The following is an 18606-nucleotide window of genomic DNA, read 5'->3' on the forward strand; positions in this document are numbered from 1 at the left end:
CTTGCTTATTGTATTGTACTGTTCTGTCTGCTCAGGATTTAAGATGTCATGGGGAAATATAGCTCTGCAATTTCATGTTCTCTATTTTTATTCTAAAACTGCCCCCTGCTCTTTTGGGACACGTTTACTGAACAGGAGGAACTCTCCCAGTGATATCACAAAAATGTGTTCTACACACTACAGGCTTCTCTATGGTCAAAATAATTCCAAAGAACAAACAAAGTAAAACTGATCTTATTTAATGCAGCATGAATGACACTGTGCACTTACATTAAAGCTTCTTTACAATGTCCAAAGCCTTTCAGAACATGAAACATTCCTTTGCAGTTCATTCATTCATATTTCTCTACAATATTTTAAATACTTTCAAATGATTTTCTGAGCCTTACAGTCCTTTAAAAGAGGCACTTTTACAGATTATCACATGGCTCAATGTATATGGATGTTACCCATTTAAATAACAAGAAGATTGAATTTATCTTATAGTATGTTTGTTGGATCAGAAGTACTTTCTAACTCTGAATTCCATCAATTTTTAAATACTTGAGCACTTTGTATTTATGCATCAGTTATAATGAGTTCAGATGTGATCAGCTTTACATTAATCCAGCTGAATACATCACAGCTGTTTATTGAGTGACAGGAAACATATGCAGGAAGGCTTCCGGTAATAAAAACAATATTATTTGCACACAGAAAACTCGCAATGTTTTAGGCTAGGCTGAACTTTTCCTTCCTTAAAAGCATATGTCTGCTCACTGAAAACCAATTACAATACATGTATCATTACACTTCAGAATGACATCATGACTAACATTTTGACAGTCTGTTGCATGTAAAAGGATGGATTATATCAGGGAATGTTTAAGTAAGTCACTAACAAATGGAGCATCTGAAGAGAAGCTAGGGTTGTGCATGGCTTCCTTCAAGGCGATGCTCTTCAATGAGGTATACAGTTCACAATCATGTTCTAAAACTAAAACAGCATGAAACGACTGTAGACTACAACAGGAGGAGGAGGAGCTAATGGATGCCTTTTTCTTTTTACTGCAGATGTTACCATGAATTTTAAGGCTGCAGTAAAGAAGGAGTTGAGTTCTTATTTGTAGGTGCAAACTCAGACTAACACACAACCTTTCAAACACAAACCAAAGTGATGTCTTACATATGGTAACACAGATACGGTGTGTAATACAGAAGTTAATATTGTAATGGCTGAAGATGGTTGGGGTTAAAATGCTGGTCTTCATATCTGCTGAAACATCCGTTTGCTGAGCATCCTAGGAAACACGAGCAAAACACAGGAATTAGATATTTGAGGAGGAAAGTGCAGATGTTCTACATAACAGATAGAATAAGACTGAAAATACCTCTTTTTTCTTTAGCTTTTCTTGCTCTGAACACAGTCGTCTGTGTCTGCTGCACTGAAGCCGTTGACAGAGTCCTGCAGGATGTAAAACGAAAGGAGAGAAAGTTTACAGCAAGGAAGAAAACATCCAGTCAAAAGAGAAATGAGCTGTTTGTTTTGACCGGCACTGACAGAACTCAGGCTAATATTTAAATCTGAGCTCACCAGCCAGAGTGAAACACTCCCTCTCAGCTTCTCTCAACATTTTGACGTGCAATGAATTTAAGGTCACTTTGTGGGCAACAACATGCTGAAAGATTTATCCACTCATGTCCACGATGCCTGTGAAGGTTATGTTTGTTTGTTTGTCGTTTGTTTCAAACACTAACAGAACAAGCGCGGAGAACATGAATCACCGGTGAGATTTTTTTGATAAAGCTGCAATATCTAGTGCAGGGGTTAGCGTTGAATATCTAGTGTGGATCAGGACCCCTTGAGGGTCGCGAGACACAAATGGGGGGTCGTGAGATGTCTTCTAGAATGTTTTTTTTTAGAGTTATCTAAAAATAGTACATTTTACCCCTTATAGTAAAAAATATTGACAAAAATGGTAGCTTAACTTGAAATAAAACCTTGGAAATAGAAAATGTAAAGAGTTTTCTGCCTTTCTTTTTGCCAGATGACTCCTAAGTTTAGGGTTAGTGAACAGTTAATTATCAAAAGCATCAGTAGCAGCAGTAGATTAATTCATAAAGGAACAGGAAACACAGACACATGCTCATATAGGTAGGCTAATTTTCTGCAGACCAGCTAAATAAAGCCACATTAAATCACTTTAATCACTGAGGGACAGGGGGGGCTGGGTGTCTCTGGCACCTATATTTTGGGGGTCGCGGGTTGAAAAGTTTGGGAATTCCTGCTCTAGTGCACCAAAACCAAGTCAGATTGAAGTAAAAAATAATGTTTATTTTATTCTGAGGATTCAAAAACATTCAGACTAAGTTTTTTAGTTTCAAATGAGTCTACAGAATGACACATACATTTATTTACATGAATTATTTTTCACACTCCTCTAATGCTTTAATGTCAATAAGTTGGTTGTTTTTTTTAAACTTCAGTAGTGACCACACCCTTGAGCAGACACTAGAGAATGTGCTGGCCTTCTCTCGCTAACATTGTTAGTATTAGCTTGCTGTGGGCTGTAGCTACTGTTAGAAGAACTTGAACAGAGCATGCAATAATATAGTAATAATATTCAGTAGCTTGTAAATGGTAAATGGACTTGTACTTAAATAGCGCTTTTCTAGTCTTTCTGACCAATCAAAGCGCTTTTACACTACTCGTCACGTTCACCCATTCACACCCATTTACTCACTGATGGTAGAGGCTTCTACAGTAAGGGACCATCAGTAGTAGCTAATCTCATTCATTCACATTCACACACCTCTGAACAACAGACGGAGCAATTCAGGGTTCAGTGTCTTGCTCAAGGACACTTCGGCATGTGACTGCCGGAGCTGGGATCGAACCGCCAATGATGTTTTGTATTTGCAACTTTAGCTTTAATAGATTATCATTAGCTTTCACAAGCTAACGATAAGAGACTATGGCTATGATAAATATTGTGCTTGTAGAGTTTAGAATAAATCTAGCTAGACACAGTCTTCTAAGTATTATTCACTCAACTTGTATCTTATTGCAGGACATTTTACTGTTATTATTTTTAAGTTGTTTTATCAGATATTTGGATATTCATTTTTGGGGAATTAAGACAGCCGTAGAGAAACGTGGGGATTAGAGTGGTGGATGACATGCAACACATGGGCATGGCCAAGGGTTGAACTAGCAACCACTGTGATGTGGACAAAAGCCTCAGTGCATGGGGTACGCCAACAAGTGACACCCCCAAGAAATCTTTTCAGATGGATAACTTGTTTTACGTTTTGTAGACTTCCGATGAAAAACCTGAAGTGAATCTACAGTATTTGTTTAACATTTTCTCTGCACTTGAATGACATTTTTGAATATTTCTGTTACATACTGATGAAAAAAAACTCCCCTCACAATTTTTCACTTTTCCTGCATTCCAGTCATCATTAAACTTTTAATACAAAAAGCACTTACCTCACTGTGTAGCAGCTCCTGCCCCTCAGATACCTCAGAGAATTGCATGCTAGGTAAATTGGGCGCCTGGGACGTGCGGACCTGCTGAGGGTTTCCTGCGCTGTACAGACGAGGCCGCTTAATCTGATCCTGGCTGGAGAGCGGAGTGAAGCTGTTGCGTCGGTGGAAAGCTGGAGGCACGGTGTCTGCTCTGACTTTACTCTGGTGTGTGAAGGACAAACAGACAAGATGGACGTATAAGAGATTTTTCTGTCATACCAATCAAACCTGTGTTAGTGTGGGTCTCTTGTTAGCTACTTCTAAGAGGAAAGACAAGAAACTACAGAGAAAAACAGTAGCAAATGAAAAAGCAGTCATTTTTGGTGTTCCCAGCATGCAGGACATTTCTCACACCATTAAACAAAAGCTTTTTCTGTAAATGTGTTGATGTGTTAACGCCCACTCCGTCTGGGAATCTTAATTTCCATCCTCAGCAGTAATCAGCACAAACTTTACAACAAGGAACAGATCTGAAGGAAGCTGATGAGGGACTGAAGAAAGAAGGTAACACTGTGTCTGTGGAGATTCAGTCAATACAATAACTAATCATTACCTTTATACTAACAGAGGATCAACTGATGAGTGTGAAAGGGGTTGCTAAAAGTTAACGCTGACTCCCCTCAGTTTGACAGAATGTTTTAGAGTCTTCAGGGTTGTTTCCATATGCAGGAAGCTCAAATTGTTGATCTTGTATTCATATGCAAGGCCTGTTTTTCATTTTTTTTGTATCTCACCCTTGCTAAGTGTTCTGTAGAAGGTAAACAAATCTGTGTACTAGCACATCTTAATCTTATTTCTTGCTCTTGAACGTGTTTGATTACTGTAGTTTATGATTGATAACTGAGTCTTGTCTTGGAAGCATGTGTCACCACCTTGTGGTGATAAGACCCTGTCAAAAAAAAGAAAAAGAGGTGCTGTGACGTCAGATTGGCTGTATTTCAACGGAGCTAAAATGACTGATAGCTGTGAGACAGAAAGCTGATGGCTTATATTGTTATAGAAACACGTCTTTTAGAGGAAATGAGCTTTTTCATACGGCTCTAAAAAGAACTAGGAGAAAAACGAGGGGAGAAATTGTGTATTTATTTAGCTAGGGACAAAGATCTGTCGTGACTATGTATGATCAGGTATGTACTTGTGTGATTATCTTACTTAAATCTGTGCCTCCTTGTTCACCTCATGTTCTTGTGGTTTTCAATGTATGCTGTTGTATCTTTAGTTAATTGATGCGATATAATATTATTTACTTTACGTAGTGACAAGGTATATGGTTGGTCACAGATAATAACTCCAGTTAGGATGTTAGCCAAGCTGACATCCATCACGGACAATCCCTCTCACCCCCTCCATGACACTGTGGGGTCCCTGAGCAGCTCCTTTAGCAGCAGACTGAGACTCCCACCCTGCAGGACGGAGAGCTACCGCATGTCCTTCATCCCATCTGCAATCAGACTGTTTAACACCAGCACTGCTGTGTCCCGTTAATCATCTGTTCTCATCTTCCATTCCACTACATGGAAGTTACTGTGTGACTTGGCACATTCACAAATAACTATTGTATCCATCTGAATCACACTGTTCTACATACTGTGTATGTTTGTTTTAAATAACCTGGTGCAATTTTATCCGTGCAATAACTTACCCTATCTATTTATCAGATAGAAGTGTACATAGTGTGTATACATCTATAATAGTTGCGATATTTTATTCTATTTTATTTTGTTTTATTTTATTTTTTTCTATTTTACCTTTATCATCACTATTATTATTGTTATAATATTTTTAACTATGTTAGTGCATTGTTGTATTCCCTTGTCCTGTGTTGTAAGCTGCTGTAACAAAAGAATTTCCCCCAATGGGGGACCAATAAAGTATGTCTTATCTTATCTTATCTTATCTTATCTTAATGTTAACTGATGGTAAAAACAGTTCCTTATGCAGTCCACCAGATGGTAGTATTCCCCATGTTTATGTTGCTGTTCAAGTGCCGTAAAGAAGGAACGTAAAACAGAGATGTAAAAATGAAGAAGTTACCTTAGAATGAAAGAAAGAGCACGAGTCAGAAAACGAAGTTGTTCATGCAATGCATTGTCGATGAAACGCTGCAAAGTTCCCAGTAAAGATGAAGTAAACATGCAAAGTGATGTCCGGTCGTCTTTCTAGAAGTTACAGCTGAGTTCTCACATATGCATTTATATGTGTGTAAGTATGTATATGTGTATGTTGTGAAAAATGACTAAAATAAAAAAGTGTTGCACTGCCTGATGGACAGATATTAGAGTGGTATCAATCTTCTTTACCAACTTACTGTTAAAAAACATCTCTTCTGATATGTCACATGACGTTTTAACCATGGTTGTATTGTTTTTAGTTCAGACAGACGTGTATATTACGTTTTCTTCATTTACTTCCACTTGTAGAATGATTAAGACTTGTGTAACTTAAAGTAAAAGCATGAAAATATATGTACAAAAAAACAGATGTCCATATTTGTCTTACACAGTTGAACCAGGAACCTACATTGAGTTTGATGCATCTGGTGTCAGGACTTTTAAAGGGGACTGGCTGTGTGGCTCCTGAAAGCTGGATAAGAAACATCAACGTCTTTAAATTCACAACAGGATTCTCTATCATGTTTGTGTAATCACGACATGGACTAGACTGAATCGGGCGGACGGTAAGAAGTTCAGACACATTTCATAAGACTATAATAAACAGAACATAATGAAAAGGCCAGGAGCTTACTAATGGTCTGTCTCTGTGAGTGTTGACAGCCTCCACCTTCAGGTCAAACATGTCCACTTTACAACCTGGAAGAATGACACATGGGGAATGATGTCACATAAAAACAGAGGAATAAGTTGTTGTTTTTCTTGTAGAATTGGACCAGTGGAGAGACTCACCATAAGCCACAGGGGTGAGTTTCAGGACGGTGTGCAGGGGACACTTCAAGTAGGGCAGATCATCTGTGCAGATAACAATGAGACAAACTTCAGATGCTTTAAGGTGTGGTTATTTCCACTCATGTTTGTGTTCCTTCCTAAATGATTGTGGATTTTTCTCTCAGGCTCATGCTGTGCTCTTAAACTAGAAGATGACTGCTGTGGATTGCAGTGCAACATGTTTGCTGGGGTGGGTACAGTGGGATAAAATGACAATCAGAGCTGCACCCACACTGGCTGGATTGGCTGTGGTTAAAGATTTCACCCTCCTGTTACCCTCCAATTTGCTAACATCTTTTATCCGTGGGGTCAATTTGACCCCAGAAAGTTAAACCTCCAGAAACTGATTGTAACCCAGGTTTGTGTGTCAGGTACTTTATGTTTCTTTGTTGACTACCTTAACACCCTTTAAATAAAATATATTTCAAGCATAAACACAATGTATAGCATTCAGAAGGACTTTATTTGTAAAACAGAACATCAAACTGCTGTGAGTTTGTCATGCTCTTGTCGGCTCTGCCTTGTTTCTATGTTATCAAAATGTATGACACAGGGCACATCATTGAATGTCTTTAGAGACATGGTGGCTGGAAATATTATATCTCGATCTAAAGGTTGGCGGTTCGATCCCAGGTCCTGCAGTTACATGCGGAAGTGTCCTTGGTTATAGTGACTTCAATATCATCCAAAACAACCAAAACAAATGTGTGAGTAAAATGTTGATATTTCTTCTGTTATATACAGCTAAAACAGCCTGGGGTCAAATTGACCCCAAGGAACACCGATGCTTCCTTTTTTTGTTTAAGGAAGTTCGAAAATAACATCATTTTCCAGCTGTCCCCATTAAATTAGGAACATTCATGAAATATGAAGCCAAAAAAATTATGTTAGTCACTAATTTAGAGACGATAAACATTGAATGGGGTCCAATTGACCCCAAGGATAGTAGGAGGGTTAAAACACACACTGCAGCACTAAACACTTCCTCTGCGGCCTGACGAAACCCTGCGTCTGCCCAGAACTAATTATGGATTTGGATTTGAGCCACATTTCCCACTCTGACCACTCCGTTATTATTCATGTTTTTACAATAAATTGACCGTACTTTGCATGTTTCATATCATGTTTTTAAAGTCAAGCTCACATTTTTCACCTACACCTCGAGGACTAACAGTTCATTCATTTTTTATTTTCGGCTGAAAGAAAGTTTGTAAAGAAGGATTTTTGAAGGTGCTTTTTTTGTCAGTTCGTGCCAAGCTTATTGTCATATCAGCACCATGATAATCACATTCTGTGGCATGTTTTGTTAAAGCCATCGTGTGTTGATTTAGAAAAGTGCAAACTTTGCTGCCCCCTTGTGGTTGCATATGTCAAATGACAATTAATTCCTTCTTTAAACATGTTTCCTGATTATCCCATTTAAAATGTGGCTCTCATAGTTACAACTTTTATCCTGCAGTCACATAAAGTTCATCCTTAGGCCATCATGTGGAAGTCTTTTAACAGTACCCAGAGTCAGATCAAAGTCTAGTGGAGGGGCTTTTAGTTACTGTGGTCCCTCTTGCTGGAACAAACTGCCTGCTGACCTGAGGTCCATCACAACAGCCTAAACTTTTAAAACTAAACTCAAAACAGATCTATTTTCTAGAGCGTATGAAAAGTTGTACACCGGACATACACTGTATGTATGATACAAGACCCACTACCATGCTATAACACTTTGTCAAATCGAGTTCCATGTGTTAGGATTATACAGACTTTGAATAACCCAAGTTTCAACAGCAAAAGAACCCTGCATTCTAAGTTAACATTTTGTAGCAGTCTCGTGTCATCATCTGCATGAGTTGGTTAAGATATGCATTTTGTGTCTTTGTGCATGTTACCTGCACTTTTGTCCAGGAAATAGGCAAGCAGGCAGCGCATGACAGCCTGATGACAGATGACCAAGACGTTCCCCTGCCGCTCCAGCTCCATGATTACTGGCTCCAGCCGCTGAACCAGGTCCTGGTACGACTGGAGACGAAGAGAGGATACCATATTTTAACAGTCTTGTACTTATTGAATGCTTTTCTAGTCTTTCTGACCACTCAAAGCGTTTTTACACATCCCATCACATTCACACACTGACAGCAGAGGGTGCTATTGTTGGGTACCATCAGCTTGTTTTTTTTAAACAAAGTTTATTCATGATTTTTTTTAGGTAATACGGAGTCATGCCGAAGCGGAGCCCCTCGATCTCACACAGCTGCTGTCTGATGTATTGTATGCTGCTCGCGTGCAAGTGACTTTTGCCGTGTAGTCCGGGTAGACAGAGATGGTCAAATCATTCACCTTGACTCACCTCTGTTCTCTGGCAAGGTGCAAGATGTCAGAGCAGTCATGGAAGTAATGAAGATAGGCTACTATGGCCTGCGGAGCGGCTCCTTGTTTCGGCAGTGGCTGTAGGGTCTGGTGTGCTCTGTCCGGATAAAGGAGCCTTTTCAAGCTGGAAAGCTTCTTTCAGCAATGCAGAAACGGCAGCTGTGCTGCAGCTACCTGGGCCTTCAGTTATGCCCAGTACGTGGATATTATTGCACCTGGACCTTCCCTCCAAATCCTCACATTTGTCCTCCAAGGAAGCTACCTGGGTTGAAAGATGCTGCACTGTGCTGTAAGTCTGTGACGTCATCCGAACAACCTGAAAGTCCCTTCTCCATCTCTTTTATTGTGCTTTCAATTACTGACATCTTGTTTTTTACAGCAGTTTTAAAGTTAAAGATCTCTGTCTTGGTAGCTACAATTTCTGACTTGATAGCAGACATTTCACTCTCAAGCACAGACCGAATTTCGACCTTGAAAACATACGCAAAATCTGCCCGTAGCGACGACAGCAGCTCCTCCTTGAAGGCCATAATTTCAGTTGAGCTCCCCGCTGTTTGGGCTGCTGTTGCAGGGTCACCTGAGCCACTCGAGGCCCCCGAGGCAATCGCTTGCTCATAAGCACCCCGAAACCATCAGTTTTAACTAACCCCATTCATGACTTTGTCCCTGGGAGCAATTTAGGGTTCAGTGTCCAGCCCAAGGACACTTCGGCATGTGACAGCGAAAAGCTGGGATCAAACCCTAAACCTTCCCATTGAGAGACGACCCACTCTACCACTGAGCTACAGCCGCCCCCAATCAGAAACACGAGAGAAAAAGAGAAAGCTTTTACCTCTCCTCCAGGGTAGCGGTAGTTGTACTTGTCCTGGTCCCTCAAGGCAAACTCCTCTGGATACGTCTCCTCTATCATCTTGTACGACATCTCTTCACACACTCCCTGAAACACAAAGAAATAAAGATTCTTCAAATCCAACTCTTGCTCTAACCCTGTGTGTGTGACTTATGTGATCTATAAGATGACGTACAGCATCGATTTCATTGAGGATCTTCCACTGCTCGTACGGGACTCCCAGTTCCTCTGCTGTCTGGATGGTGCGTCTCAGCTGGCTCGTCCAAACCTTCAGGTCTGACAGACGATGCTCCTCAACGAAACCTTTTAACGCTGCTGCGAACTGACAAAGACAACATGTTACAGAGAATGTAGAGCTGAGCAGGTCAACAGATGGACTTAACCCTCTTTAAGCTTTAAGAAAAGTCATGTTAAAGGCCTTAAGGCGAACAAAAAATGTGAATTGCTCTAACCTGATGTAAAAATGTCATATATTGATCAATTGATCCAATTTTTTTTAAAATATTTTAATTAAGTTCAGTATTAATGAGACATACTGAGTATTCACTAATATTATAATTAACCCTTTAATTACCACTAGTTACAGTTCCAGAGAGGGGAATTTAGGGGATAAAAAAACACTAAAAATTGATTATCTCCTGAATAACACAACGAAAACTGGATTTTTTTTTGAGACAACACATTTTGAAATATGTTGATAACTTACAACAACAATGATTTTCATGTCCTGACTATTTTTCATGCAATGTCATATTCTTAAAAAAAACTCACATTAAAGGCCTTAAGGTGATCAAATGGGAATTGCTTTAACCTGATATAAATATGTCATATAGTAATGAAAAATTAAAATTTGATTCAAATATTTTAATCAGCTTCAGTATTAGTGAGACATACCGAGTATTCACTAATATTATAATTAACCCTTTAATTACCACGTGTTAAAGTGCCAGAGAGAGGAATTTAGGGGATAAAAAACACTGAAACTTGATTATCTCCTGCATAATATAATGAAAGCTGGAGAAAAAGAGTCAACAAATTTTGACATATGTTGATGACTTAGAGCAACAGTAATTGTATGACTGTATTCTTTTTTGCAAAGTCAGATTTTTTTTTTAAAGTAACGATTTTGGCCTTAACTTGACCAAAAGTGGGCTGTCTCTAAACTGTTATAAATATGCCATACAATAATATATTTTTTCAAATTTTGAAAAAAAGTCTTTCAATGAAAGTCATTCATCACCATGAATAGAAACAAATTATATTTTCAAAAGTTTAACCTTTTTGTATGCCAGTTTTTGACTGATGTCCTTTGTTTTGAAAAAAACCATGAAAAGCGAATTAGCTTTTCGCCCCTACACACACACACACACACACACACAGACACACACATTACTCTCACCATGCACATATACATACACCACTCTGGGGTATCGATATCAACACACAGAGACCTTTGTTGGTTGAATGTAAATTCTAAATTGCATGGAAGGCTCCAAAATTTAAAACTATAGCTAAAATTCCTAAAAGAGCCAGAACACTGATTATCAAAACCTACATGAAGTTTGGCCCACAGTGGAAACATGAAAAGCGGTTCAATCAGCTGAAAACTCTAAACATCATAGATTTTGAAGACAAACCTACAATAACAAAGCTGTTTTGAAAAAAAGGAGGATTTTTTTCTACACAGTAATGGGATTCAAACTTTGAGTGTTTTGTGCTTTTTGATGGGGATTTAATCAGGGCATTTTTCCCATAAGGAATTCATTTCTCCAATTTTGTCTACACACACACACACACACACACACACACACACACACACACACACACACACACACACACGCACACACACAAATTTCACTAAACACACATACACCACTTCTAGACATCTCAAGGTATGCAGTGAACACAAAAAAGGCTGAACCCATTTGTTACTCATAGAGCAGGATTCGTGCCCCTAGTGGACAAAAGGAGAGTAGCATGAATTTGGCAAAAGGATGAAAACTGAGGAAATGGTGCTAACTGGTGCTCAATGGTAAAAATCACAATTTTAGGTCCCTGTGGTTTGGTTCACATCAATGAGTAACTCAGAACTTTATTTTCTGATGTAGTAATTACAGAATCAAAAAACGTGTTTTGAATGGGTTTCAATGGCTGCCATTTTTGTCCTAAACTGATTTATGCTTGAAAAACTGACATTAATACGTGTTACTTTGACTTTGTTGTACGTGTTCTTAGTTACAAAATAACATAAAAGCTTTGTAAAGCTTGATAAGTGATGTTTAAATCAATACCAAGGACCAACAGTAGAGCCATACCAGCTGCATCCCCCTGTGACTAGTCTTCGTGCTGAGCTGTTTGCTGCAGTTGGATGTGTCTTTTGTGTCGTAAAACACTTTTGGAGATGTTGTTTTCTTTATAAAATCTAGATCTGTGAGAGCAATCTGACTGGTTAAAGCACCTGTTTCCCTCTCTCTGACAGCTCAGAGTCCCCCCCGATGCGAGCCTCCATGTTGTGGTGGCTCTCTCCGTGCCGGCAGAGGTAGATGGAGTGGGAGTGGACGTGGATGTTCATGAGGTAGTAGACTATTTTGCTCTGGATGTAGTCCTGCACTCTGTTGACCAAGAAACGACGGCCAACATTGATGACCTGGATGAATGAGAGGTTCCTGCGTGTGCAAAAAGTGAGTGGGTTATTTAGACATAACTTAAGATGCCGAGGAGTGACACGAAGATAAGAGAGGGATATCTTGTACTTTCAGTTTAGTCTAAATATCCTGTTGTTTTATCTCAGATGTATGAGGGGAAGTTCAAGGAGATCAACCACTCTATCTCCTTACAACAAAACATGATTCAAAATTAAGCCCACATGGCCTGAATTTATAAAATAATAATTAGAGCTTGGTTTGGATTTGTAAGCTTCACAAATGAAAAAGCCAGAGAAAATCTGTACACCAAATGAGCCCCTGGTTCCCCCTGCTGGATGCTCTTTGCAACTGCATGTTTGTACAAGAAACAATCCTCAGACAGTATAAACACACAGCAGAATGCTTTGACAGTGAAGTCCGAATAGCTCTCATTTGATTGGGTAAATATGAAACCTTCACCTTAAAGCTGAACCCTATAATAAAAAAAGAAAACAGCCTCTCACTTGTCGTGTTCGTCCGGATCTAAAGGTTGGTATGTCACTTTGTAGCACTCTATTCTCTTCAGAAAATCCTCCATGACACTTTCTCTGTCCCTCTCAGGGTAATCTGGACTCGACACCTTCACGTCCTGTGTGGAAAAGATATTCATAAGAAATGAGTCACCAGGAAATATAAAAGTCTGCAGGACCTAACGAGCTTAAAGGTGAATGTGAAGTTACCAGAATATTTGTAGCGATGACATCCGGATCGTCACATACCGACTCGACAAAAAACACCTGATGAAAGATAATGATCATTAAAAATCCACATCTTAATTGAAAGATAAACTATAGTATAAGAGTTGGTGTATCACTGACCTTGTAGGCATGATCTTTGGCAAAATTCAGGATGAGTTCCCGCCTCTCTCTGGTAGTGTTGGTGGCATCAAAAACCTAACGGACGACATAATATTCAGATCAAACCACAGTACAATCCATCTATAAAGAGATAACAACTAAAACCCTATTTCAGCATCCAGATTAAAGACAGGACATGATGTCAAAAAAACAAGATACAAAAGTCTCATACCACTGCTGGGATTTTAAGCTAAATCTTGTTTGACAAAACCAAGATGATTTTATTAACAGAGCCATAAAGATGGAAAATAAATGCACAGATGGGATTTTCCTCAACAGCTTCGATTCCCAAATACTTTACATGCATTTCATCATCTTAAGCTCACATATATAGCCTCATTGTATCGTATTTGTGCTTGATTTTTTTGTCATTTGACGACAGAGTGTTGTGTATGAAATGGCAAGGAAAATGATGATGTTGCTGTCCATCACAGGTGCTTGACAATCACAGACAGTTCAGCACCAACACAAAACTCCCATCTCAGCCAGACTGAGTCTTCTGTTTTGATCAGATTGTTATTGATCTAATAGAACAGTGTACTCATATCCAGTTACAGATTCTGTCTTAATGACAGGATGAGGATGCTGACAGCACTGCTGAGGATTTTGATTGAGGTCATATCGGGGTTTTTTTTAGCTTATCAGCAAAGATGATTACATCAAGCACCTCTGCTGTGCAATAGTGCAGCCAAATGAAATCTTTAGTGGAAGAACTCAGATGTTCTTTTAACCCTCCTGTTATGTTCATTTCTCTGGAACAGCAATAATGTTCCTGGGTCAATTTGACCTGGGGCATATTCAATTATCCAAAAGTGTCAGAACCCCCAAAAATCCAAATACACATTTATTTTAATCTGATTATTAACTCCATTACTAACCATTTAAATCAAGATCTAGTACATCAGTGTTTTTTAATTCTCACAGATCATGGTTCATTGAGGATAACTCGTTTTTCATTCAAATTCATGTTAAAACTTTTTTAATGTACATTGGAAAGCCCTAAATATAAATACAATAGTTTTACATGACAGATTTTTGTTTATTTTATTTTACAACTTCATTTTTTTTTTTTTTTTATGAAGTGATGTTGATAAATTAACATGACACCTCTTCTGTCACATGCTGCCCAGATTTTTTTGCTGCATTTAGCTGGTTTGGAAGGCATATATTGTTTAAAATAGACTTTAAAAAGGGTTAATTTGACCCGCAACGATAACAGGAGGGTTAATATTGATGTATGATCACTACTTTTTATATCTGATTTTTGATGAGTAAAGGCTGCTCATCAACTGGGATAAGCTGCTGTTTATGTCACATTCCTCAGGATGGCATCAGAGGATCATTTATAAAGCAGTTCTTAACTTCTGCAAAAGAAACCCTGGCCAGCTTAGGCTTCGAGAATGAGTCTGAATGATGTGTATTTGTTGTTGTGGAGGATCCTTTTAAATGTTGTGCTTAACAATAAACAGACAAAGGAGATCGGTGCCACAAAAGTGTGGTCTTCCTGTCTTCTCTTTTTACAGATTAGGTGGTCACAGTTTGAATTTACTGTATGACAAACCACTGGGCAAAGTTCATCATTGTCACCCAAACTAATGATTCACTCTGGACTCCTTCAGTTGCCTTTCAAATCTCATACACTACACTCTGAGCAGACATCTTCACTTCTTCTGTACACACACAAAGCTTCTACGGAGAAATGTTTGCTTGTGCGTACATCTTGAGATCTCCATCTGTGAGACATTCTTTCATGAAATATCACAACAAATGCAAACTTCATCTTTTTCATGTGCTTACAGCGATCTGGCCTCCTTCTTCATTCAGATAGGCTTTGACATCCTCCAGAGCCACCAGAGCACACTGTCTGTGAAAAAAGAAGAAGAGGAAATGGATCCAGAAATCAAAGCAGTAGTCTTTGAAATGTATCTTCAGGACAAACTATGCTGTGATAAGTGTATTTGTTAATCAAAGCATGCAGTCAAAAAGGAATTTGAAAGAAAAGGATGAACGCGATTCATGCGAGGAGGGGACTTTTACTCACTTTCTTATCTCCATGGCTTCTTTGTTGTCGTGTCTGAAGAAGTCATAGGACTTGTAGGATTTCACCATTTCCCTTCTATAAACCCCAAGGTTAAACACTACAAAGGAGACAATCAGAGAGAGAGACATAGAAAGGCAGTTAAAAGGATTGCTATATGTTGTATGAGAGCAGTGACCTACATCTGACAAACTGGTTCTTCAGGTTCTACGTTCCATTCAGGTGAAGCCATGAACGCACGACTACAAACAGAGCTAGTAAATCAGGGGTGTTGAGGTATATACAACAACACTAAAACAGTGTAGCCCTGAGCAGCGTGAAGTAATATCTCTACGGGAATGCAATTTGGGTCTACATAAAAGAAAGAATGTGTCACGGGGAAACCCTAATCATTTATAGTTCACCTCCTAAAATTAAATATCTCACTACCTCAGCGCTCACATCTAATCTTGAACTGCTTTATTATCATTCTTTTATCCCATGGTGGTCAAATCAAGTGTTACAAAGTGCATCACACATGTGTTGCTTCTCTACTTACCCTTGGTTGGCACTCCGATCCAGTTGAGGTAGCGGGTCAGCTTCTTGGACATGTAGGTTTTCCCCCTCGCGGGCAAACCAATCATCACTATCACAGTCGGAGAGTTGGTCATGTAGGAGGCCCATGCTGCAGTTTGCGCACACAACAAGCATGCACACATAAACAGTAGCAGAGATGTCAGTCACAAAGTATGCAAAGACATTTATGCAAAAATCAATTTGTGCATTTGTAATGTTGCATATGTAATAAAAGGGAGCATACTGTGTGTGTGCTAATGACAGGGAAAGAGAGGCAGAGTTGTGTAATACAAAGTCACCTCTGAAGTTGAGATCAACCGCCTGGCTAAAGTTTAATGAAGCGTTTCCGTCATACCAGTCTCATTTCTTAACTTCTGGTTAATGTTTCTCTGAGTCCTGCAGCTCATCAACACAGCTCTCTAACCAACTCTAACCCTGTAGGCTGGGAAATGAAATGGAAAGTGCTCTAACTTGACTTTCTCTCTCTGTTTCGTCAGTACAAGTGGAAGTTAATCCTCAGTTCTGCAAAGAAATGTCCAAACAAAACCCAGGCAGGACTAGACTTGACTGGAGATTCTCCTGGCAGAGGTCTGCAGCATGTATAAGAGGAAGGGAACAGTATGTAGGATAGTTCTGCATTCATATTTTGATGAAATCTGTTAAGATCCATCTCACATTCCTGATCTAGGCTTCCTGAGAGTCTGACTCTGGATTAAAATGAAGCCAAGGATCTATTCGTTTCTGTATTAACATGCTTTTAAAGTATGTTAATACAGAAAACACTCCCCTGTATACCATACACAGTATACTAATACTGACAGAAGGTGCATCAACGTTCCACTTAGTGCCTGCTGATCTTTATGTACACATGCACAACAAATGTGATAAGAGAACAAATCCCAGCACAGTGTGACTGGATTAAGTTAAACATATCACAGTTAAAGTGCTCAGGGTCCAATGGTTAATACAGAGTAGTTTATCAGTCAGAGCACATAGAGGGAAAACAAAGCACTCACAGCACTTCTTCTCGTTGGCCCTGAGGTCGGTCCTTTTGGCCTCCATTGAGCCCTCTGCAGCAGGTTTCTGATGTCTGGCGGCCATGACTGGTCTAGAATGAGTCCGGCTGTCCTGGCTCAGCTGGTCTGGTGAAGGTGAACTGTGGTCACTGGTAAGATGAGGTCAGCATCTCTCTGAGTGAGAAAGAGGGTTTTGATAGAAAGAAATCAATGCAGTACATTATTATATTCTCAGACATTGAGAAGGGTATAGAGATCATTGGAGGGCACTGGCTGAGGGATATTCTTCTCTTTTAATTGTGATACTCTTGCAGTGCTTAATATGAAAAAAACAAGCCAAACTGGAAACACATGTTTCTTGAGCTGCCACTTCCAATAATAATCAATAATTCATAGGATTTATATAGCGATTTTCTTAATACTCAAGGTTGCTTTAAAGTAAAAATAAAACAGGTAAATAAAACAAAACAAGGACAGAGGTGGGACGGGGTAGAGGTCATGTGTTGTATGCCTTTTTAAAACAGGTAGGTCTTGATGTGGTTTTTGAATGATTGAAGTGAGGATGTGTTGACTCTATCCATTGAATATCCTAAATATGTCATCAGTTAATTATTTGTGTTTTTCCTCAATTAATTCAGTTTGATCCGTGACCTGAAATAAACTAGTTTATACGTTTTCATTAACATTTCCTAGAGCCTCAGATAACTTATAATATCTATTTAGTCTATAAAACAATTCAGTATAACATCTGGGGACTGGATGACATGCAGCAGATATTCACAGTGCAAGTTGGACCAAGAATATTAATATGAATATTTGCATAAGGAAATCATATAATTGTTGTAGGCAGCAACCTGAAGAACTTCATCAAATGTATTAATATCATTTTTCTGGTCTAAGTCTGTGAGTTCACATTTCTTAACCCACTTCTGATTAACAAGTATAATCTCCACCTGCCTTGTACAGTGGCCGGTATGATGAGAGATGCTTTGTCAAAGGACAAGCAATGACTTAACCAGTTTAGTATCATTCTGTTAAAGGAGTTATAGGAAAGTGTAGTACTCCTAATATCTAATTAAAATGTAACACCACCCGAGCATAAATTGTTTCACTGAGTCATACTGTAAGAACATTTTACAGTAGAGCTACCTGGTACAGGAACACTGTATGTACAGCACTCTCCTGGCCTGCAAAGTTAACTTCTTTAATTTTAAAGACAAGCGCCGTCTAGAAAGACAAGATCACATCAGTGTGGAAACATGAATATAAACCGAAACTCATGTACTCACCAACATTTAGCAGGTGAATGAATTGATACGTTGTTTCCCTTTTGTTACGATGCTGCCATCAATTCGGTTCCTTCGCCGCCGGGGACTTCTTCTTCTTCTGCTCGGATGATTTAAGCTCCGCCCTCTTCTCTGCTGTCTGGTGCTTCCGGATATTAACAAAATGCCTACAGCTTCCGGTTATATACTCCAAAATAAAATAAATGTAAAGGTTTACAAACTGGAATTTATGTCAAGTAGGCCTATTTAGAGAAAAATATGTTGTTTGATTTTAAGACTGACTAATTTAAATGTAATCAGTGGATAACCAATTGATGCAAATAAATATGGTAAATGGTTTGTGGCAGCATTAAGATTTTGAAATGTCATGTCTTGTTGCAGGGGTTCCCAAAGCGTCTCACAGATGGGGTCGGGAACCCCTGGGGGGTCGCGAGCATAGACTGTAACTAAAAATGGACAGCGTTGCTCCGCCTCTTCCCGTTGTACGGTTCTGAAGCCAAAAAATC

At 39.1% G+C, this 18606-nt stretch overlaps 1 protein-coding gene across 3 annotated transcripts; it reads right to left on the reverse strand.

The window, feature by feature from the left end:
• Positions 1 to 223: 223 nt before the first annotated feature.
• On the reverse strand, positions 224 to 18259 carry LOC117821786 (6-phosphofructo-2-kinase/fructose-2,6-bisphosphatase 2-like). 3 transcript variants are annotated; one of them, XM_034696287.1, is made up of 18 exons: positions 18104 to 18258; positions 16815 to 16988; positions 15782 to 15907; positions 15247 to 15343; positions 15003 to 15069; positions 13167 to 13241; positions 13029 to 13085; positions 12813 to 12937; positions 12123 to 12330; positions 9840 to 9986; positions 9647 to 9751; positions 8337 to 8466; positions 6415 to 6477; positions 6257 to 6321; positions 6032 to 6094; positions 3473 to 3673; positions 1371 to 1444; positions 224 to 1280 (listed from the first exon to the last, which is right to left on the reverse strand). In XM_034696287.1, the coding sequence occupies exons 2-17, from the start codon at positions 16897 to 16899 to the stop codon at positions 1382 to 1384; spliced, it is 1677 nt and encodes a 558-aa protein (XP_034552178.1). In that variant the 5' UTR covers positions 16900 to 16988; positions 18104 to 18258; the 3' UTR covers positions 224 to 1280; positions 1371 to 1381. The 3 variants fall into 3 exon arrangements, with proteins under 3 accessions (XP_034552178.1, XP_034552180.1, XP_034552179.1); XM_034696289.1 differs by lacking the exon at positions 3473 to 3673 and having other exon boundaries at positions 18104 to 18259; XM_034696288.1 differs by lacking the exon at positions 6032 to 6094.
• Positions 18260 to 18606: the final 347 nt, after the last annotated feature.

The sequence above is a fragment of the Notolabrus celidotus genome, chromosome 11, assembly GCF_009762535.1.
Source record: "Notolabrus celidotus isolate fNotCel1 chromosome 11, fNotCel1.pri, whole genome shotgun sequence".
In the NCBI taxonomy this organism is placed as follows: Eukaryota; Metazoa; Chordata; class Actinopteri; order Labriformes; family Labridae; genus Notolabrus; species Notolabrus celidotus.